Raw genomic sequence first — 23,885 nt, 5'->3', positions numbered from 1 at the left:
CCAGTAATATTAGTCTTACTTTTCCTCTCCCATGATCCTGCCTTCTCCCTTCTCTGTACCCATGTAAAATGTCTCTCTCTCTCTCTCTCTCTCTCTCTCTCTCTCTCTCTCTCTCTCTGATTCAGCTCAAACATACTTTCTGCATGGATCTGCTTTAGATTTTTCCAACTACTGGGGTACATGTTGTTTTCTTCAATAGAATTGTAAACTCCTTGAGGGCACAGACTGTTTTGTCTTGAATCTTCAGCACCTAGTATGTGCTTTTCACTTAGTAGGTACTTAATGTTTGTTGATTGATTAATTATGGAATACTGGAGTTATAAAAGCCCTTAGGGGTCATCTAGGCTAATTCACTAATTCTAAAAATAAACTGAATCTTGGATAGGAGTCAGAGGCAGAGAAGGGTCTAGAATTCCTCTAACTCAACTCCCAGTCTTGCTTTTTTCCAACACCTTACCTTTCTAGAATATAGAAAGACACTCCTATTCCTTGGCTCACCTTTAGTTTGTTCTCCATCATCACCATTATTACCACCCCTTCCCAACATCCCTTTTAACCAAGAAGAGACATAAGGTTGTGGAATTAAGCTTATCATGGTGAAATCTACTGAACACCACATGTTGTTTCAGCAAAAATAGAGAATGACAATCCAGGGATTCCTGCAAAAGGCAGTAACATATGGTAGATACTTAAAGCTTAATGTTTAAAGCTCACAGGCAGAAATAGTGCCAGGTGATCTGGGTGGTATAACTTCACAAATGAGATTGATCAGTTGAAATATCATTACTGCTCTTGAAGGACACACACACACACACACACACACACACACACACACACACACACACACACACACACTCTTAACCTGGTCAACATCCAGGAAAATGGGGAGAAGACCTGCTTCAGGAATTACCCTAAATAGTACATTCATCTGTCAAATGAGAAGGCCAGATTGGCTGGTCTCTCAGGGTCCCACCCACTCTGATAACTTGATAACAACATGATCATTAGAATATGCCATATCCATATGCTACAATTTAGTTTAAATGCAGAAAGATTCCTCCATGCTAAATGAAATGGTACTTGTCGACAAAAAGCTAAAGTCATTTGCTCACTTAGGATAAGATAAAATGTCACTCCTCTGGGATGATTTTAACTTCTGAAGGAAAAGAGTTGGGCTGTCTGATCTCCAAAAGTCTATTGCAATTTTAATAATCTATCATTCAAAGAAAATATGATGAGGTCATTGGATAGTACAGGGAAATTCAGACCAACCAACAAATACCTACTAGGTGTCAGACACTGTGTTAGGTGTTGGTCAGTCAGCATGAGAACCAAAATATTACTCTCTCCCTAGTGGGGGGCTTCTATTCTGAGGTTACTCAAGGAAGGTTTTCTTTAGAAGTCCTTTTTGTTCCCATTCTTGGCAGGATTGGCTCTTCCAAAAAATTTTCCCTCAAAGTCATTTCCTCCACTTCCCATTAGTCTTCCCTCCCCATCAACCTCCATATTTATCTCTTCCATGATCCTTGGTCATCACATTCCATGCTCTCACATTGCCAATCCTTTGGGGCAACTATTTAACTCTTATATACCCTCCTAGGGATAGTTAGAGTAATTGTTATTAAGTCATTTCAGTCATTCCAACTCTAAGTGACCCCATTTGGGGTATTCTTGTCAAAGATATTGGAATTGTTTACCATTTTCTCCTCCATCTCATTTATAGATTTTTGAAAAAAAAACTGAGACAAAAAGGGCTAAAGTAACTTAGCCAGGGTCACCCAGCTAGTAAGTCTCTGAGATCAGATTTGCATTCAGGAAGATGAGGCCAACACTCTAATCACTGTGCCACCTAGCTGACTATCAACAGTTATAAACATGAGCAGCATATTCTGTTTGAGGAGTATGCATAGGTATTCTATGACTATTTCCTATATACTCTTTTCAAAAATATCAACGTTTGGAGCAGCTAGGTGGCACAGTGGATAGAGCACCAGAGCCAGGAGGACCTGAGTTCAAATCTGATCTCAGACTCTTAATAATCACCTAGCTGTGGGACCTTGGGCAAGTCACTTAACCCCATTGCCTTGTAAAAAACTAAAAAAAAATCAACACTATGTAGACTTTTAATTACTCTGGATGAATGTTACATTTCAGGAGTTGCAAGCCCTGAGGATATCAATAGGGAATCTGTAACTGATAGTGAGAGTAACTTCCCTTATGCATGTAGTCCTCCTCATTTTATTTAGTAGCATCCCTCTGGGTTCTAAAATAGCCTCCATTGGTTTTATGCTTATGGTCAAAGATATGCTCATTATTTTCTGGAAGTCACTCAGCTTTGCTACCAGTTGCAGAGTCAGGTTCTTCTGGGATGTGGGTCCTGTGCTGTGTATTGCCACTATCTGTGTTGGCTGGTTCAGAGAGGCCACTAGATCTTTATTGGTGATCATTTTGCTGGTTAGATAGTGAACAGTGAACAGACCCAACTGGAACATTTTAGATAATGCCTCCAGATTCATACAAATAGACCTTGCTGTAGGACGAAAAATTAATTAGCAATGACTCTTCCTTATTCTTTCTAACTAACCTGATAACAACTTTGTTGGCATCATGGAACAAATATCAGTCTTTTTCCATTCATCTTCTCATTAATAGTAAAACTGTGCGGGGCAGCTAGATGGCTCATAGGATAGAGTGTTGACCCTGGAGTCAGGAGGACCTGAGTTCAATTCCAGCCTCAGACCCTTAATAATTACCTAGCTGTGTGACCTCGGGCAAATCACTTAACCCTATTGCCTTGCAAAAACCAAAAAAAGAAACTAATAAACCTTGACAAGTCTTCCAATTACTTATCTTCCTGGCTCCAAAAGCAGCTACTACCTGCTCATTCATTGATTTGTGTAGACAGAGCAAGGGCTATCATTTACAAACCTGCAGTTGGTGGTGGAACTGTTTGCTGATTATGTAGTTCTGGGCATCACTTTAATGAGCTGTCATATATGGGGACTCCAGAAGCACAACAGATGTCAAATAAATGCATTCAAGTAGCTTCAGGTTGATCTGAAAGTGGAAGGGAACCTGGCAACAGTGCTCCTGATTCCACTTCATCAGTCTCCTTGAACTGGAGACTCTGCCCCAGAGGGGCAGACTGGATATCTAGGAGGCCATTGAGTGAATCTTTGGTTAGGTCCTGGTGGAAGTTAAAGATGTCCAACTGGACCATGATATGGTTATAAAGAGCAAGAGAGTCTATATGCTAAATGCTATCCTGCAAGTGGCTCCTGAGCATGAGGTCCTGAGCCTAGTACCAGCAATAATGTAAGAACATGGTGGTAGATACGGCAGAGGATAATGTCTGTCTGAATTCCGTCTAATCCTTGGCATATATATATATATATATATATATATATATATATATATATATATATATATATACACATTTGTAATAGGCTCTCCATCAGCACCTCCTCATCTTCATCCTGATCTTTCTCTGACACTGAGGACCCTTCCTGAAGGGTACAATACGGCACATATTCTCATTTGTGCCTTTTTCCTACAGGTAGCACTGAACACAGTCAATCGATCTCATTCTTGAGAAACTCCACATACTCTTAGGAATGAGGATCTGTGTTTGGTGATCTTAGTAAACTCTTCATCCATCCTTTCCATCAGAGTTAGGATACAGCCATGAACATGAAGAGGTTCCTCAAAGATAGACCAGTTCTCATTGACTTATGTGGACAAAGATGTTGGGATTTGCAAACAAGATGTTTATCAATTCATTAGTGCAGTTTAAGCATACCTGCCACGTTTCCACTTGAATTATAAATTTCTTGAGGGCAGGGATCTTTTTTTTTCCTCTTTGCATCCTCACTGGGATTATAGTCTGGACTGTAAGAAACCTTTGAAGTAAATTGAGCCCAGTTCTTTGAGTCTTTGAGGTCTCTCATCATTCTTTGCCATACAACTGCCATTCCCTCCACCTCCATCCCAGCACACATAGAACCTCAACCTCAATGTCATTAATTCGGCTCTCCAGTCATCTTTTTGTCAAAAGCCTGTCTGTTGTTTACCCATTTGACCTCTGGTGGAAATTAATTAACTGGATGTCATTGTGATGGGAACCAGAGAGCAAAATGGTTTTATTTCTAGCTAAGGAAATGGCTCTGAGTGTTTAACTATTCACTGTATTGACTAAAGCAAGATATTTTGATCTTCTGGAGTTTCAGAGGTTATCTTTCTTCTTTGTAAAAGCTCCATTGTTCTTTGTGTTTGATTTGTTCTGAGTTGGGAGAGCCACATTATGCTTGTCTTTTAGTTTGAATTCAATGACTATTGGCATTTTCTTATCAAGGGGCAGGGCAAATTGGGGAAAGTACTGAGTATTCATTTGGTCAGCAGTATATTATAGGAACTGGGTACATGGATTTCCAATGCCAAGGCTCGCCCTAAACTTCAACAGGACATGTATTACTGTATTGCCCAGAATAATAGCACTGGGTCTTGGGAGAGGGAGGAAAGTGCATAGAGGACACATACCCCTTAGTCACAGACCAGATAGGATGATCAATACAGGGCAAGTAAATCTCTTCCATGGAAAGGCTGAACTTGTTCCAGTACTTCCACTGGGCCCTGAAAGGCAGGGAGACTTGGAATCAGGAAGACCTGAGTTCAAATTCATTTCTATTTAGTCCCCTGCTTTGTGCTCTGACTATACTCCTGATCCCTCCCTTCATCTGAGCTCTCCTTTTGTGATCCATTCTGAAGTAACATATTTTTTGACATAGCCTATGTAGGAATTTGTCTTGCTTGACTATGCATATTTGCTGCAAATGATTCAATTTTCTTTTTTCACAAAGGAGAGAAAATAGATTTTTGTTCATTGAAAACAATTAGAAGATAATAAATTATGATGACTCTTGAAACAGAATACATTGAGCTAATTCCTAATCCCAACGAGACCTCTGGGCATCTTCAACTAACCAGAGACCATTTGGGGAGTTCAAAATCCTTTGAGACTAAAGAACAGATTACTAATCATGAGATTCCTAGCACTATGTGAAAGGTGGTTGCATACTTATCTACTTATTAGGTCAGAATTACTTTTAATCTCTGGACCAGGATTGAATTTACTCATTACTTTGAGAATAACCAAGAAAAGAAGGCATTAAATCATTTTAGAATGTGGTCCCATTGCTTCTTTCCATTTTGATCTGACCAGAAAATAGCTTAGTTCTTTGTCCAACACTATTCTCAATTACAGATAGGGCTCTAGAAGTCTGCAAGAATGATTTGCATTGGATGATTTTTTCCCCCCTCTTTTAATCAGATCATCTGTCTGCCTCTGGACTATAGAATAAGGAAGAAGTATTGCCTTCTTTTTACAGATCAAAAACAGAATTGGGCTGTCAACATGTTCAAATTCACCTTTTGCATGAGCCCATCCAAAGACCATTTATGCAAAGTGCTGGAGGATTAGCACTCCATAAAGAGTGCAAATTGACAATCTTTTGGAAATAATCATCTCCCATTCTTTCCTGATTCCTAGAGGAGCCAGGTTGATACCACCTTTCTCTCCTGTTCCATCAATAGAGTCACATCACTCCTTAAAAGCTCCCCTTTTTCTTTTAAATTTGTGGATGCTCACAATATCATGAAATTGCCAAGTTGAATGGGATCTCTGAAGTCATTGGGACCCATCCCTATCAAGAATTCTGTCTATAACATCTTTATAAGTGGTTATGAAGAGATCATCCAACCTCTGCTCAGAGATATCTACTTTTCAGAGCTTGTGTGTGATACATGGATAGAGATATAGTTATATATTTTTCATTTGCACACACATATAATACATATGCTCACATACATGCATGCAAATATACATACAAATATATGTGTAATAGTTCAATAGATAGAGTGCTGGACCTGGAGTCAGAAGTTTTTGCCTCAGATACCATCTAGCCCTGGGTACTTCTGGGCAAATCAATGAATTACTCTAAGCCTCAGTTTCTAAGGCTGAAAAATGAAAATCACACCTATTCACATGTTGTAGTGCAAATCAAATGAGAAAACATTTATGAAGTGTTTTTTACCAACCTTAAAATCCTATACAAATGCTAGTTATTCTATATGTGTGGATCATATCCACACACATATGTATCTATTTGGACTGAAGTGATTGTAAGAATGGTTTTTCCCCCTTATTCCAAGTCAAAATCCGAGTCCTGTAATTTCTACTCACTAATCCTAGATCTGCTCACCTAAGAGTTATAGAAAAAAGGCAAATTCTTTAGGCTGTACATTGACTTTAGAGTCAGAAAAGGATGTAAATCCTAGCTTCGCTATTTATAGTACTTGGTTAAATTTAAGTAAGTCACTTCATTTCCCTGGATCTCGGTATCCTTGACTATACAATTAAGAGGTTGGGAAAACTATATCTCTGCCCTTTGAAATCCTCCTCACCTTCAGATCTTGTTTCCATTCTCTATTCCCTCTACCTTGAGGGAATCTTGGGTCTCTGATTATTTCATTTGCAATTTCATCCCTGAAGAAAGAAATGAATTACTTCTGAGGCTGTCTTCTCTTCATTTATTTACAGGATGTTTTACCTATTAGAATGCAAGCTTCTAGAAGACAGTGGTTGTTCTTACTTCTTTGTAAGCCCAATGTTTATTCAGTACACATACTAAGTACTAATAAATAATAATAAATGATCATTGGTTGATTGAACAGGACCCTCAAACTAAACCTGCCTGTCTCCTGGCAGACCTGCAAAAATTTTAACTTTTTAGCGTCAAGGTTCATAGATATTAACACCAGTATGAAACTCCAAAGGCCAACCAACTCCTTCATTTTGCAGTAGAGGAAACTGAGGACCAGGAAAGTTGACTGACTTGCCCGAGGTACTGTAAGTATTATATGGTTGAGGCACCATTTTAACCAGGTCTCTTTCAGAGTCAGTGCTCTTTCCAATGGCAATAACCTAAACTGCAGATCCCAGTAAACAGGCTGCCCTGAGAAGCCAAACTTCCAGAGAGTAATTTCATTCTAGAGCAGCCTTGGACTTTCTCTTTCTAACAGTTTTTGTACTGTTTGGTTTTGAGTATGTAAGCTCCCAGGAGTACCAACATCTGCACTTAGCCTCTTTGTATGAGGAGAGCCTGCCTAATTCTGTCTGCCACTGATGCTAAGAATCTTAACAAAAGTTATCCTTCAGTAGGGTCCTTATCTTGGCTTGCTGCCAGCTAATCCCAGCTAAGGTGTTAACTGATAAGGGTTTAATACCTCCCCAAGGTTTTTGCATTTTAATAGCCTACTAACAGGCCAACTTGGTCCCCACTTCAATCCATTCTCCATCCCTAGTGCCAGATTAATCTTCCTAATGCAATTTGTCTGATCACATCCTCCCACTACTTAAATCTTTTCAATTGTTCCCTATTGCCTACTAAAAAAGAGACCAAGCATCTTATCCTTTCAGGCACAAGGTCTGCCATCCCTTGCCCTCCCACCTCCCATAACCCCATCAGATACCATCCTATCTATCATCTATCTATCTATCTATCTATCTATCTATCTATCTATCTATCTATCTATCTATCTAAACATCCGTCTATCCATCCATCATCTATCTCTCTATCTCTCCATATAGCTATCCATCCATTCATCTGATCATCCATCATCTATTGATGTATGTATCAATTTGTCTGTCTCTCTATTCTTCCATCTGTCAGTTATCTCATTCCCCTATCCATTCATATATTTATTTATGTATTTATTCAGCACCTCTCTTATTCTATAAATTATAGACCAGTTACCAATTGATCCAAGATTATTTTTTTAATTGATGCTGCTTTTGTTTTTAAATCACTGCGACTTTATGCCAATATGACCTTTCCTTATAATAAAATACAGGTGAACAAAACAAACATGTTGGGTAGTTAGACAATGCTCTCATTCTGTTCCCATAGACCACCATATCACTCTCAGGAGGCTTTGATGTCAGTGTATAGAATCAATAGGGGTCAATTTGTTAAATTGACTTCTGATATCTCTTAGTGGTACCTTCCTTACAATTATCATGTCCGTTGGATATATTGTCCTCTCTGTTCTTCTTACTTCACTGAATCAGTTCAAATAAGTCCTACTAGGTCCACCTTTGTTATATTGTACACCTCCAAAGCAGATAGAAGAGAACCTTAGGTGAGAAGGAATTAGCAGCTGAGAAGACCAGGAAAACCCTCTTGAAAACAGTAGGATTTCATCTGAGCCTTGAAGGAAAGCAGAGACTCTAGAGGATGGAGGTGAGGAGAGGGCAAAAGTAGAGTGATAGGAAATGAGATACTCTGTATGGCGATCAACAGATAGATCAGTATGGCTGGGTCATAGAATACGTGGAGTTGAGTAATGTGTAAAAAAAAATGAAGACACAGGAAGAAGGCAGGTTGCAAAGCAATTGAAATGCCCCAAAGGAGTTGGTCTGATCCTAGAGGTAATAAAGAGGGATCGCTGGAATCTTTTGAGTTGGGAGTGACGAGGACAGGTCTGCCCTGTGAAAAAATCCTTTTGTGACTGCAGATGGATTAGAATAGGGAGAAAAGAGGGAGAACAATGAAGAGGGTATTACAACAATCCATATGAGTAGAAAGAAGGACATATCTAGCTGAGATATGGAGGTTAAAACAACAAGACCTGACAACTGAGTGGGTGGGGTATGTTGGGGGATAATGAAGTATTAATGATATTATGAAAGTTAATAGTGATTACTAATGGAAAGTTTAGCCACAGGATTGGAGCATCCCAGATTTAGAGCTTAAAGAGTCTATCTAGTGCAAGTTAAAAAAAAGGAGAGATAAAGTAAGTTTCCCAGGGTTACACAATTAATAAGAGAAAAGATAGTTTTGAACCCAGGTTCAAATCAATTGACTCCAATTCACTAGGATTCCCCCCCACACACACTATACCATGTTGTCTCTTTATATAAAAGAGAGGTTTGAAATTGGTGTATATAGAGAGGAAAAGATTATAAGTTTTGTTTGAGATTTGTTGAGTTTGAGATACCTCAGTATATCCAGTCTGAAATATTCAATAGGTAGTTAGTGGGCTTTGGGGGACAGGAGCTCGGATTCAACTATAGTTGAATATATAAATCTGGGAAGCAGCTGCATAGAGTTGTTTCTGAAACTCCTGGGAGCAGATGAATTCATCATCCATGAGCTCACATCACCATCTTCCACAGTTTGTTCAGCTGTTCCCCAAATAATGTTTAACCACATTCTCCTCCATTTGTTACTATTGCAAAAAGTATTGCATTGACTCTTGAGGCATATGTAGGATCATCATTTCTGCCTTGGCTTCCCTGGGTAGATGCTCATCAGAAGGATGACTGAATGACAGGTAACAGCTTTAGTGACTTATTTCCCATAATTTCAGATTGTTTTCCAGATCAGTTGGGACAAATTCATAGCACTGTATGTCAATATGCATGTCTTCCCACAGGCTTATTAACATCAACTGCTTCCATCTTTTATTATCTTTGTCAATTTGGAACCCCACCATACCTTTTCTTTTATGTCATATTCATTGATTTGTTTTTTACATCCTCTTCATTTCCAAATATATCCCTCCTTGCTCCCTACTGAGCTACCTAACCTTATAATAAAGATTGAAAACAAAGGAGGGGGAAGTTTAGTGAAGTCAATCAGTGCCATCAAACTGTATTTTAAAATATATCTAATATTCCACACCCATAGTCCTTGCCCTCTGAAAAAAGAGGAGGAAACAAATCTACATTTTCAACCTTAACTCCACATGATTTCCTCTCATAACCTTTCTGCTAAGGTGGAATTGATCACTACTCCTTCCCTACCTCAAAAGTGGAAGTGATTTCTCTTCCATTTGATCTCCCTCCCTTTATTTTGTTTTCTGTTCTTCTTTCCTAATTCACATTGTATTGCATTTTATTTGTATTACATTGTGACTTGTATATTCTAATTTGTGCTATTATTTTAGTATATATCTTTTCTTATAACCCTTCACACACTAGGGATGGAAGACATTGACACTCAGATACCAGGGGTTCTTAATATGGGATCCATGGAGATCTTTGAGTTACTCTTTGAATTTTAATGGGGAAAATCATCTTAATTTTCTTTATACTTGGTTTCCTTCTCATAATCCCAAGTAGTTTGTTTTATTTCTTTTAAAATGTCATTCTGAGAAGGGTCCATAGACTTCTTCAGAGTGTGAGAGGGGTTCATCTCACACATGTTAAGAACCATTCCCTGTACTAGTTTAGCTTCTTGATGATAAGCTCTTTGAAAGCAAGAATGGTGTAATATTTTAGTGGTCTCTCATGTTTAGCAAAGTGCATTGCACATGATAGAGAACCGATAAATTCTTGCTGTACAAAGGAATGGCTTTTGTGAGTTGGATGTAGTCTATTAACCATCTCTCCATATTTTCTTTTTGAGCCCATGTAGCACAACGCCCCCAGAACCAAAACAAATGAGATCAGTATTCTCTATCACTTATTTGGCATCCATTATTACCCATGCTGGGCAAGCTGATGAGTGGTTGATAGAATTTGGATTCCCAGGGAGCCTCTCCCAGGCTGGAGGCTTACTGAGTTGCTATTCTAAACAGATATATCTGCCCCCTTTCCACCCTTCTCCCTTTTAATAGATGTGTGGGTACAGTTTTCAAATGAGAAAGAGAAAATGAAGTTGGAACAACATGACCGTCCTTTCCCTCTTCTTTACTCAGCTCCCTACATCCTCCCCCCTTCTCCCAATACTTAGATTGTACTATTTTTCCCATTTTAGAGCATTACACTGATGGAAAGTCACTACTCAGAAGGTCAGACTGGCACAAGCAAATGCCTACTGGTGGTAGGACTGCCTGAAAGTCCTGTGCCCCATTTCCATGGATTTATATGCAGATTCCAGGGTCACCTCCCCATCTTTCCTTTGGCAGACCACAGAGAACCTGACTTGTGTAGTGTCAAGCTCTCAGAGGATCATAGAAGCTCATCTGGCTACCTAAGTTAGCTAGTCTAGCCCACATCCTTGTCATATGACATAATGGAAAGAGCAGAACGTTTAGACCACCTGACTTCACAGGATCATGATGAGAAGTTCAAGGGTCTCTGATTAAGCAGATAAGGAAGGTGAGGTCAGAGAAGTTTACCCCAAATCACAAAAGTAGGTAAGCATCAGAGCTGGGACTCACACACATAATCTCGAACTCTAAATCCCATGTCCTTTCCTCTACACCATATGTTGACCTATTATCAGCTCAGGCTAACTGGTCAAGATGTTGGACCTCTCTTGTCTCCAGTTTCCTTCTCAGTTGAAATGAAGGGGTTAGATTAGATGCTCCTGAAAGATCCTTCTAGCTCTAATATTCTCTTTGTGTGTGTGTGTGTGTGTGTGTTTTGTAAGGTAAACGGGGTTAAGTGGCTTGCCCAAGGCCACACAGCTAGGTCATTATTAAGTGTCTAAGACCGGATTTGAACCCAGGTCCTCCTGACTCCAGAGCCAGTGCTTTATCCACTACGCCACCTAGCCGCCCCAGGTCTAACATTCTCTAGTTCTACATCACTTTGCTTCTGACCAAGACAACTTGAAAGGCCTTCAGAGTTGAGGATTTTATTTTCCATCAAAAGTCACTTATCTTTCTGTACAGAGCTCTATTTCCTCATTTGCGAAATGAAGAGATTGGATAAGATGGTGACTGTGGTGTCTTCAAACTAGAGATTTGGGGTTCTGCAGGCACAGAGACACAGAGCCACAGCCACACAGATGCAGGATTCTGAAACCTTTCATCAGAATGGCAAACATCTAATGAAAAGCCTGGTGAAATACCTCCATGTTGTAGGGACTATTTTCCCCTCTTCTTCTGGGCTCAGCAGAGGAATGCAACATCTTGCCCCCAACACTCTCATAGCAGGGCCATCTTGTTGAAAAGCAGATTATAACAGTGATCTTCAGAGTTCCTGAACTCCAATCACTTATCTCTCTCATTCCTTAGGTTACAATCCTGAAATATGAAAAGCTTCTATTTTCCTCCCCTCTGCCTTAAACTGCCAAGGACCATGATGGTGAAAATTAGGACCAGTGAAACTCCCAACTATCTAAAAATAATCACCACAAAGACCAATTGTTCAAAAGATCATGAATTACCTAATCAGGAGATCTGTTAAACATTGGACCATTATGAAAGCAGGTAGAATGGATGCTGGGCCATTGTGGCTCAGGTGCCCCCAAAATCTCCTGTGAATCCTTACCATCAGAAGCTTCATTTTGAAATTCTTTGGTCTGGTATTTAAAGCCTTCTGCAATCGATCAACAAGAATTTTTAATTTTTTATTAAAAATATCAAATAAAATGGTCATTTTATATATACATAGTAGAACACAATAAGATGTCTTTACATGAAACTGCAGATCTCTATTGTAAAATCTTTTCTTTTTGAGTATATAATAAGTCCAACTTCTCAAATTAACTCTAACAAACATAACAATGAGTTAGGCACTGGGGAGGTAAGAGCCCAAAATGAAACAGCCCCTGCCCTCAATCACAGACATTCACAATTAGAAGTCATCTATTCTATACATGCCAAAGATGGTGAGCTTCCCTGTGATGTGTGTGAAGAGGAAAATTTTCGTTAACATCGCCAAGAGACAAGGAGTTTGAACACTGAAAGGAATGGAAAACTCAATTACCTGTTTAACAGTCCATTTCAATTCTTGGCAACAACTTCCACCCATGGATTCTAGTTCTGCCCATTTGGGCCAAGCAGAATAAAACTAATCCCCCTTTGATATGACAACCCTTCAGCTAGAGGAAGACAGTAACTATGTACCTCCTAAGGATATAATACTTTGCTCAAGTAAGTCAGCATTTTGTTTTGTTCAAAGAAATCCTTCTTGGGGAAAGATATATCTTTGTTCTCTTAATAGCTAGGAGGTTCCCCCTTTGAGAGCATATTTAGCCAGGACCAACCCTGAAAATAGTTATGTGTTATAGAACCGCAGGTAAGTATCACAGAGGTCATAGAATTAAATTCTTCCCCCATCTATGTGTCAGACAAGTGTCTATTCTTTCTCCTTTCAAGTCTTCCAGTGATGGGAAGGTTATTCACAGAGTTGGAGGATATATAAACAGCCATCTGGTCTGACCTGTACCTGAACAGGAATCTCGTCTTGGATTCTATGCTATGACTGACAAGTGGCCACCTGTACCTGCCTTAAGACCTAGAGAGATGGAAAACTCACTACCTCTGGAGACAGCCCATTCTGTTTTTAGACTTATCTATCTGTCAAAAGCAGACTAAATCCTTCTTCCAATCTGGTTAAAGTTTTTCTCATGCCATACCCCAAATGGACTCTATTCCATCCAGGCTAATCTTACCACTCCAATGGGACTATAAGTTCATCAAGGCCATGACTGTGAGAGGCAGCTATAGACAAATAGAAAGAGTTTTGGATGCCTGAGTTTGAGTCTCAGCTCTGTGACCTACCTGCTCTGTGGACTTGAATAATTCATCTGTTAAGTCTGAGTTGCTTGTCTATCAAATGAGAATAATAAGCCTTCCATCTCCTAGCTCAAAGGATTGTGGCAAGGAGCAAATATGATAATGTAGGTAAGGCTGTAGACCAATGTTCACTATTGTTATGTCATCTAGAATAGTACTTTGTACAGAATGTGGTCAATAAGTGATTAATTAAATACAAAACATTTACTGTCTCACCCTCAGCCATCATGTTCTCTTCTCCCACAGTACCTCATATTCTGTACAAATGTTCTCTTCATTTTGGCGTGATTTAGGATTGGAATAGTGATCTTATGGGTATAGGGAACCCCTGTTGCCTCTACCTCTGAAATTTCATCATAGAGAATTACCTTGTCCACTAGGAAGTGAAATAACTAGCCTAAGGTCTAAGATTGTCAAGCCCAAATGTGCCTGAGGCAGGACCCCAATTAAGGTCTTCCTGCCTAAGAGGACAGAACAGTCCTCTCTCCATTATACCTCATTACCAATGGGGTCCAGACCTGAAAGGAAGAATTAGCCTCAAGTTTTCTTAGGACCGAAGAATGTTACAGTAAAGCAAAATCAGTCCTGTTTTCTCTCCAGGTTAAAAAAAAAGGTAACAATGACCAGAAACTGAAAGGAAAGGAAAAGGAAAGCGGAAAGGACAAATATGACTTAATTTCTGCAGATCATACATTTTGAGATGGAAGGAGCCTTAGATATCTGCCAAGCCCCTTCTCCACTGTGAACTTTCTGTATACCTTAGGCTGGTCATTCAGTTGCTCTATCTATTAAATGAGGGAGGTCAGGCTGGGTGATCTCAAGGAACTTAAAAATTATCTTCTAGGATTCTAAGACTACAACTTAAATGATTCTCTAATTGTGTGAGACCTGAAGATCTCCTTCTCACTGGGTCTCAGTGAATGGGGTGATTAGACTTGATAATTATTTCAGATTCTTTGAGGAGATTTCAGGAAGCCTGGCTAGCAAGACCCTTGAGAAACATTCTACTAAACATCTCTCCCAGTACCTTAATGATATTTACAATTCTTCCTCTTTAGACTCTTTCATTTTGGCTTAAGGCTCTCTCTCTTTTTTCAAATACATTGGGAAATTTTTTAGGATAAAATTCAGCTTCTTTCTCGCTCAAGTGCCTTTTTCTGTTTCTAAAATTGTGTGCCTTCCCAAAGAGCAGGTTTTGAAAAATAAAGAGTTTTTAGGTATTTAAAATATGCCACCAAGTAGCAGAAAAATGATATTGAAATGGGTAGAGGAGAACTTCAAGATAGTCTTCTTCATCATTTTGAGATACAACTGCCTTAGACAAAAACCAAGATGATTTAGCAAGGGGTAACTGTATTGTGTACAGACTTCTCTTCCTCCCTCCATCTCCTACGGCACTCAGCACCTCTCCCATAGTCTTATGTTCTAATTTATATCACAATCATTTGTTTTGTGCCTTATCTATTTAATCTTTGTATTTCTACCCCTTAGCTGAAGGCTAAAAACATGGTAGATTATTCATATCAGCTCTCATAGTTGGCCACTCATATCCATTCACTGAACTGATGGGAAAGGAAACAAAGAACATCACATAGACTCGTCAAAGGTCACACAGAGACTTCATGGATAAACTCAAAGGAGAGCCTTAGATCTCTTGGTTAATTAGTCTAGTGTTCCAAGAAAGGTCCATAAGAACAAACCTTTTGCAAGATGCTAAGTGCTTGGCTCAATATGCAGAAACCTGGAGAAAGCAGAGAGATTAGTTAAACGTGTTTGTAGACTTGGTGCCACTCTGAACTGGGGCTCCTATGGTTCAGTCCCTGACCCGTCTTGTCCATGGCAAACTAGAGAAACTAAGCTGATTCAGAGACATATACCTTCTAATGTCCATTCATTCGTGTGTCAGAGGCAACATGGCACAATAGATAGAGGTGGCTTTGGAGTCCTAGGAATTGAATCTTGATTCTGTTGTTCATTATGACTCATTACTCACAGAGGGTCACCATCTTGAGGAAACCCTTCCCCTCTGTGAGTCTTCCTTTTCCCCTTTTGTAAAACAAATGCATTTGGATCCAATGATTTTCAAGGCTCTTCCACCTCAGAGGCTTATAGGCCTAACATGAACCTTGTGTTCAACATTTCTGATCTCGACAGAACAAGACTAAAGGAGAACAGAGTGAATGAAAGAGGAAGACATCAATTTGCAAAAGTCTCAACAGGTTAGCTGGTCTGGATGCTCAGGTCTATTTGTCATCCCTCCCCTTACAGAGGAAAGACCAAGATTTTCAGCTCAAGCCCTATTTTTATTGGGTAGCTCTTTCTTTAAGCTTCTAGCCTCTGGAATGTTAATCTCTGAAGCATGGAATATTTATTTGAAACATGTTTATGCTACATGTTTTATTTTAAAAAGTATTTTCACCATAAAAGCCTTGTGAGTTACAGAGCTCAAATGCCTCTATTTTACAGGTGAGAAAATTGAGGTGTCGATTTGTCAGTGTATTTAACCAGGGTGACTACAACTGGCAAATGTTGCTCAGAATTCAAACCCAGATCTCCTGACTCTGTCCTGTGCTGTTTTTATGATATTCTACTACTCCTCTATATAGCTCCTACTATTTTGTTTTGCTTCTAATAAAAACTATCACTCATATGGTCCTTTAAAGTTTTCCAAGTGCTTTCCTGACATTCTTTCATTGGATCCTCATGAAAGTACTATGAAGAATTATAGACATGATTCTCATCTTATAGACAAGGAAAAAAAAGGCTGGAAAAACTTAATTGATTTGTAATACACACAGAGAGATCACAGGTTTAATTTTGGAAGGGACCTTTGAAATACTCAGAATTCATTGAATCTAATTCCCCCCCTTTTTTACAAATGAAAAAAACCAAAACACTTGCCATCGATGCATAGTTAGTAAGTGTTTGAACTAGGGTTTGAACCTGGGTCTTTCTGTCTCCAAGTCCAGAACCCTATTTACTATACCACAATGTCTTTCTCAATCAATGGACCAGTAGGGACCAGTCACTAAGAATAAAAACAGAAAAAGAATCAGTCCCTATTTTCAATTGCAATTGAATGAGAGAAAGGTATGTGCATGTGTGTGCATGTATATGTCTGTGTGTAAATATATATATATATATATATATATATATATATTTATAAAAATAATGAATTTGAGAGAGTATAATAAATGGTTGAGATGGGATTTGAACCCAGAATTTTGACACCAAGTGCTGAATATTATCCTTTAGACTATGTTGCCTCTTTCATGTTTCCTGAACTGTTCTTTGGCTTGGGTAAGGGTCAAAAGTCCATCCTTAAAGGATCGCAATCCCGATAGCTGATGACAGGGGCAAGAATCTTCCTGAGATCTGCTCCTGTATTCAAGTTGTGAGACCGAGACTATCAGTTATCCTTTTCTTCCTGACCCCACTCCTATCTCTTACCTTGTCTTCAGTGTCCTGTGCCTCTCTGGTGTTGGGCCTCGGGATATTATTTTTCACATTCTCTGACTCCTCTGCCACATTGGATTGATTTCAGGGTCAACTGCTTTCTGTCTTTGTGAGTAAAGATCTGCTAGCTTGCATTCTTCCTGTTTCAGCTCCTCTGTCTAATTTGATTTCCACTCTTTCAGTTGCTGTTGGCAAAATATGCCCAGTTCTCTCTTGTCATGTGATCATGGGTGCAATGAGGTAAAGCAAAAAACCTATTAAACAAGAAACCCTATTCCTTCCTGTTTTATTTAAATCAAGATTTGGAGCTATTTAGTCAGAAGAGGAAACTAAGGTCCATAGAGGTTATATTCTTAGCCCCAGGTCTCATAACTAGTCTGGAAGAATGAAAGGCCAGGACATAAGTCTCTTAGCATCCAGGTCTTGGGTTGCCATAGAGGTGGTTAGTGGCAGATGGATGGCTCAGTGGATAAAACACTGGGCCTGGAGTCCGGAATACTTGAGGTCAAACCAGCCTCAGATAGTCACTAGCTGTGTGACCCTAGAAAAGTCACTTAACCTCTATTTGTCTTAATCCATTGGAGAAAGAAATGGCAAACAACTCTAGTATCTTTGCCAAAAAACAAACCATTGACAGTATTGGTGTGCTATGGGCCATGGGGTCAGGATGAGTTGGACATGACTAGACAATGACAATAACAGTAGAGGTGATGCCATTGATGGTTGAACCTGTAGATTATATATTCTGTCAAACTGAAAGGGCCCTTTATGAAAAATATCCATATCTAGATGAGAAGAAATAGCAAAAGCATAGATAGTCCTTTTTTCTCAAAGAGCTCCCATTCTAATGGAGAATACAATATACACAGGAAGTTTCATCTGGAGGTCTGATGAAAAGTTCCGATAGAAAGATAGGGCACAACAGTAAAGCACCTGGCAATACCCTATCTTAAGTGTCATTTCCACTGATAAAATCATAACTGTTTCTTCTCAAATGAGATCATATAGATAAAGTGCTTTGCAAACCATAAGATGCTCTGTCACCATAAGGTAATGATGATGATGACAATACTGGTCTTCAACCTCAAGGACAGAGAACAGAATTCATCTGGATTCTTCAATTTGGTTTTGTGTCTGCCTGAATGCATTGTGAATTCAATTATTTACTCTGTGGCAGTAAATTGCTTATGTAATATGCCTTTGGGAGCTGGCTGAATCCCTTTCATTAACACTAATAGCAAGATTGTCCACCTCACCAAATGTGTTTATGCTTTTGATGAGCTTGCTCAAGTTCTTTGGAGAATAAGAATTTGGTTCCTTTGATTTAGTCGTGTTGTTGGGAGAATTGAGGTTGCTTTTGTGTTTGTTTATTTTGTAATGGTACTCATTACACTGCAATATGAAAAGAGCTGTGCAGCGTAGTTAGTTGTGATTACAGTCAGAGCCATGGTGGTGTGGCAGAGTGGAGAAGTCCAACAGAGGCATGCCACCCCCCCAACCTGCCTAATGCTGTTAGAACCAGATGAAAATGGGTTTCCTAGATGATTTTAGTGAGTTGATGTATCAGTCAAAAATAAATATAGAAACACATGATTTTCTAAGTCAATATGTGGTCCATGGGGAAGCTCATGTATGGTTTGAAGTCTTCTGTCTATTTCGATATGACATCATTGTAATGTCACCTTTGAGCCAGGAAACCTGGGTTCAAATTCTGACTTTGAAACTGGCAAAACAAAACAAAACAAAGCAAGTAATTTTATATTGTCTTTCTTAAATAGTTCATCATAGAAGTCTTTTACATTGCAAGCTTCCCTTGTGCTATCTGTATCTTTATATCTATCTATCTATCTATCTATCTATCTATCTATCTATCTATCATCTACCTTTCTATCTTTCTAGCTATTTATCTATCTATACATTCATCTAGCCATATCTACCTACCTGTGTATTATTCTATTCATATCTAGCCATATCCATCCATCATCTATGTATGTATCTATCTATCTATCATCTATCTATGTATCTATGTATCTATCTATCATCTATGTATCTATGTATCTATCTGCCTGTATATACATCTATCCATATCTACCTATGTATTCTTCTATTCATATCTATCCATATCTCTCTCTGTACATGCATCTAGCCCTATCTACCCACCTATGTATTCTTCTATGCATATCTATATATCTATAACAACCCATATATATATATATATCTTTATCTACCTATCCATCTTTCCATATCTATCCATATCTATCTACCTATTTATATCTGTCTAATCTATCATCTTTCTATTTCTCTATATCTATTTATCTTTCTCTCTCTCTCTCTCTCTCTATATATATATATATATATCCATATCTTGCTAAAATTCAAAGTATAACCATTTTAGGAATAGGAAGTCTAGTCTTTCTAGTCTTTTTGAGGTCAGGTACTTATACAAAAGAGTTGTAGGGATGCTAGGTTTGCTAATAAGAGAGAAGATACTTACATTGCCTTGAATGAATAGGGAGCATTTGGCATTGATGAGGTGATGGGAAGGCGTTGGAATTGTGGAGATAAAACAAAATAAAAGTTTGAATATCAATTGAATTTTGAAAAAAAAAACTAAAAGATACCAAACTATACCTTTCAGAAGTCTTTATATAACTCTCATTGTCTAACATGTATGATTCTCTATGACATAATTGAAGCAGGGTTTTAAACTGTAAAACTTTCCTTCTGCAAAAGCCTCCTCCATTCTTTCTACTATCAAATTATCATACATTTAACCAACCTGAAGTAGGTGATAAAAACAGATGCCCAGCCTATGACAGTGCCCTGGATCAAAAATAGTTTTTTGGGGAGACCAGATTGGCTTGCAAAGGAACTGACCAGCTATCTTTCTACTTTAGGGCAATTTTGAGCCACCATGGTGAAATTGGGGAGTAACCTGACAGAGAAGCCCGAAAAGGAACAGGGCAATGGAAGTGGTGGAGGGGAAGATGGCTTTGATAACATCCCTCTCATAACTCCACTGGATGTCAATCAGCTACAGCAGCCATTTCCAGACAAGGTAATGTGACCAGTACCCACAAGGATCACATCATATGCGAGTTTGTATTCTTAGGGTCTCTGAGACATAATCCTTAAAAGACCTTCTCATTGCCTTTTTGTTTTTACACCATTTTCAGATATAGCTCCTTCTCCCCTATTCCAGTGAGTCCTGTGTATGTGTGTGTTTGTGTGTGTGTGTATATATATATTATATAAAAATAGGTAAATATATATCATAGAAGAAATAAATATTTAAGCAAAACCAACAAATACATTGACCAAATTTGATGATGTATGCCATATTACATTCATATTTTATTACCCACTCAACATCCCCCCCACCAAAAAAAAAGGTAAGGAAAATTGATTTCTTCAACTCTTAGAGTTGTTGCAAAAGCTGTCTTGCCTTCTTGGCTAAAACAGTGTGCAGCAAATAGAATTTTAGAAATAGAAGATAAGATCAAAGGTCACAGTGAACTAGCAGCAGCAATGGTACTAAAATCAGGTCTCTTGACTCCCAGCCATCATCCTAGAGTAGGCTCTTTTCTCCATTTCAGGATGGCTGACCAATTCCACTGGAGAGTTCTTGGGATGTGTAAGGGGAGGCAGAATTGGAGGAATATATTCCTGGTGAGGCATTTAAGGGATATCCATTGCTAAACCATTTCTTCTCCCACAGGTGATAGTCAAGACTCGAACGGAATACCAGCTTCAGTCAAAGAAGAAGAGAAAGTTACATGTACCTGGAATCAAAAGGCTAAATGTCAATCTTTATGATGAAGTATCAGAAAAGGTTAAGGTAAAAACAACCCCCATTCAAAGGATCCCTTGGATAATTTCTCCTAATAATTCAGGGAAGAGAAATAGGAAAGTCTTCAAAAAACCTTTGTTGAGGAAAGGAAGTTGGTTGGAATATTTTGGTTAAGGTTGGGGTTGTCCCCAATGAGGAAGAAAGAAGACCTTCAAGAGTCAAGGCAAGGGGCGGCTAGGTGGTATAGTGGATAAAGCACAGGCCCTGGAGTCAGGAGTACCTGGGTTCAAATCCAGTCTCAGACACTTAATAATTACCTAGCTGTGTGGCCTTGGGCAAGCCACTTAACCCCATTTACCTTGGGAATTAAAAAAAAAAAAGAGTCAAGACAAGAAAGCTCTGGATATATTAGTAACCTGTATAAATAAGGGCCCTCCAGAGGATAATAAGTGTTATCTTGGATAGTATCTAGGATCTTATATTAGGGGCCAACTGGAAATATTGTCAGAAGTTGGGTGCTTGGGGAATGCATAAATTCTAGGCCAGGAGCTAGTTCTTCTGGGTAAAGGAGTTTTAATAAAAAAAAAAAAAAACTTTTCAATGTAGATAGTTTCTTAAGGCTGTTTATTGACTATGAAGGAGCTCAGATGGAACAGAACTAGCATTGCTTCATCTTATAAGAAAGATAAATACTTTAAAGAGGGAAAGGACTTTTGCTGACAGAGGATAAAGGGAATGTAGGAACTTGCTTTTGTTTTCTCTTTTAGATCAGTTCCATTGGAGGGACCTTTGAGTTGGCTGGTAGTAATACTTGAGATTTTTGGAAATGGATTGTAAAGAATAGAATGAAACAACAATATGGCAGTACCCAATGATTTTCACTTTCAACTATGTCATTGGTTGAGGAAAAAAGGAAAGCATTGTTACATGGAAGACCCTTAAAGAAACCATTTAAGACCAGCTTGGCAAAGTGGAAAGAATGAGGGGCACAGTGGATACAGCACCAGCCCTGGAGTCAGGAGGACCTGAGTTCAAATCCAGCCTCAGATACTTAATAATGACCTAGCTGTGTGACCTTGGGCAAGTCACTGAACCCCATTGCCTTGCAAAAGCCTAAACAAAAAAGTGGAAAGTATGAGAAAACAGTAGATTCTTGGAGTCAGAATGGAGAGGACTTGGAGTCAGGAAGATCTAAGTTTAAATTCACTTCAGACACTTACTGGCTGTGTGAATTGAGGCAAATGACAAAAATTTCCTTCTGGGTTCCTCATCTGAAAAATGAGCAAAGCAATGTCATCTACCTCTCAGAGTGATTATGATTATCAAAAGTGAGAATGTATGTATTTATATACATATTATAATATCAAAATAAATGTATATATGGGAATTATGTAAAGACTAGTAAACTGCCTTCTCTGGGGGTGGGGGGAGGAAAGTGAGATTAGCAGAACATTGTAAAACTCAAAGTAAATAAAACCTTTCTAAAATTAAAAAAAGAATAAAGCTAGGTAAAGAGGAAATAAAAAATAAATGTATATTTGTAAGTCTACATATATATGTAAAGCCCTTTGCAAATTCCAAAGTGCTATAAAATGTTAATTATGATTAAAACCAAAATTCATTAGTGAAAGCTCTGATTAGAGGGAATGACCTATGAATGAATTAAGTCCCTATTTAATCTGCCCCAGTGTCTCCCACTTAGTTCAAGGATCAAACACAAAGCCCTCTGTTGGATATTTATACCCTTTCTCAACTTTCCAGTCTTGTAACTCTTTCCTTCCCTCCTCACACTCTACAATCCATCACAATATTCTTCTACTTGTCCTATATAATACTCCAAATGTGCCTTTCTCTAAGACTTTTCCCTGGCTATTCCTTATGGCTTCTGCCTAAGCTTCCCTGCTTCCTTCAAAATGGAAATCAACCTCATTTCTCCCAAATTCTAGTGTTTCCTCTAGAGATTGCCTTCCATCTTCTCCATATACATGTATCTTGTTTTTTTTAGTTTTTTTGTAAGGTAGTGGGGTTAAGTGGCTTCCCCAAGGCCACACAGCTAGGTCATTATTAAGTGTCTGAGGCTGGATTTGAATTTAGGTATTCCTGACTCCAGGGCCGGTGCTCTGTCCACTGCGCCACCTAGCCGCCTCATGACTGGTGTATTGCAGTAAATAGATATATCCTATAGTACCAGAACTGGTCATACTGAGGTAGAGTCCAGGATGAGTGGTTTGATAAGGGAGAAGACTTGATCCAAATATTCAATTATTCCATTATCAGAATAACCATAAGGCCAATGATGTCTAAGGGGTAGAGAGAAGCACATCACTGACTCATAGATTTAGAGCTGGAAGAGACCTTAGTGCACTGAGTCCAATCCTCTTACTTTATGGAGAAGAAAGTAAGGTGCACTTGCCTAGGGCTATCCAGGTGGAGAGCATTGTAGTTAGGATTCAAACCCAGTGCTCTTTGGATTATAAGCATGCTGCCTCCAGTAGGAGCTGATTTAGCCAATTGGAGTTAAAAAGTGAAGAAATATGCCCCAGTTAGGGGGTTCAGGTCTAGAATCAAGGTGGGACTTCAGTTCATTTTTAGTTTATTTAGAACTGACAGGGATACTTCATGTCCTCCTGGTGGACCCTCCGGTCTCTAGTTGACTCCACTACCCTGGATGCACAACAAATTTAAGCATTATTCCTCCCTCTGGAGCGTATCCCTGGGATTTGGGACATTGGCTTTGTGGTGTGGTCTAGGTAGAAGGCCTCTGCCCATTCTGAGGCTTATTTGTTGTGCCCTTCCCTTAGGTATATTGCTCTATCAGTCTATTTAGGGCTGGCGCTGAAACCTCTGAAGTGAACCCATCTATTTATTCCACCAAAAATTTGTTAAGCATCTGATCTGATGGTGCTATATAAAAATAAAACATACCCTTCCTTCAGGGAGTTTCTACTTCACTGGGGGTGGGAGCTGGGGGGGGGGGGGAAGGATTTAATATGTACACAGACAAATAATCAGAAGGTAATTAGGGGAAGGGGAAATCACAAGCAAATGGGATGGGGAAACAGGGTGGAGATCAGAGAATTTAGAGGAATTCACACCTGAATTGAGTCTT

The 23,885-nt window shown here is 38.9% G+C and overlaps 1 protein-coding gene, 1 long non-coding RNA gene and 1 pseudogene across 7 annotated transcripts in view; 1 reads left to right on the top strand and 2 right to left on the bottom strand.

Moving 5' to 3' along the window:
- LOC141520786 (uncharacterized) overlaps nucleotides 1-13,639 on the bottom strand; it is a 39,859-nt gene extending 26,220 nt beyond the window's left edge. For all 6 annotated transcript variants that reach the window (XR_012477725.1, XR_012477729.1, XR_012477730.1 and 3 more), the window contains exon 1: nucleotides 13,516-13,639. This is a non-coding gene — a long non-coding RNA (uncharacterized LOC141520786). The remainder of the gene's footprint in view (nucleotides 1-13,515) is intronic.
- On the bottom strand, nucleotides 2,067-4,527 carry LOC141520785 (eukaryotic translation initiation factor 3 subunit C pseudogene; annotated as a pseudogene).
- A 6,261-nt stretch (nucleotides 13,640-19,900) lies between the features above and the next one.
- Nucleotides 19,901-23,885, top strand: part of CALY (calcyon neuron specific vesicular protein) — a 31,755-nt gene continuing 27,770 nt past the window's right edge. Inside the window, exons 1-2 of the mRNA XM_074236326.1 lie at nucleotides 19,901-20,044; nucleotides 20,705-20,824. Coding sequence (XP_074092427.1) covers nucleotides 19,901-20,044; nucleotides 20,705-20,824 — 264 coding nt within the window. The remainder of the gene's footprint in view (nucleotides 20,045-20,704; nucleotides 20,825-23,885) is intronic.

This window comes from Macrotis lagotis, chromosome 4 (assembly GCF_037893015.1).
Source record: "Macrotis lagotis isolate mMagLag1 chromosome 4, bilby.v1.9.chrom.fasta, whole genome shotgun sequence".
Lineage (NCBI taxonomy): Eukaryota > Metazoa > Chordata > Mammalia > Peramelemorphia > Peramelidae > Macrotis > Macrotis lagotis.
Note: the sequence above shows the minus strand (reverse complement) of the source record. Positions and strands in the feature narration are given on the sequence as shown.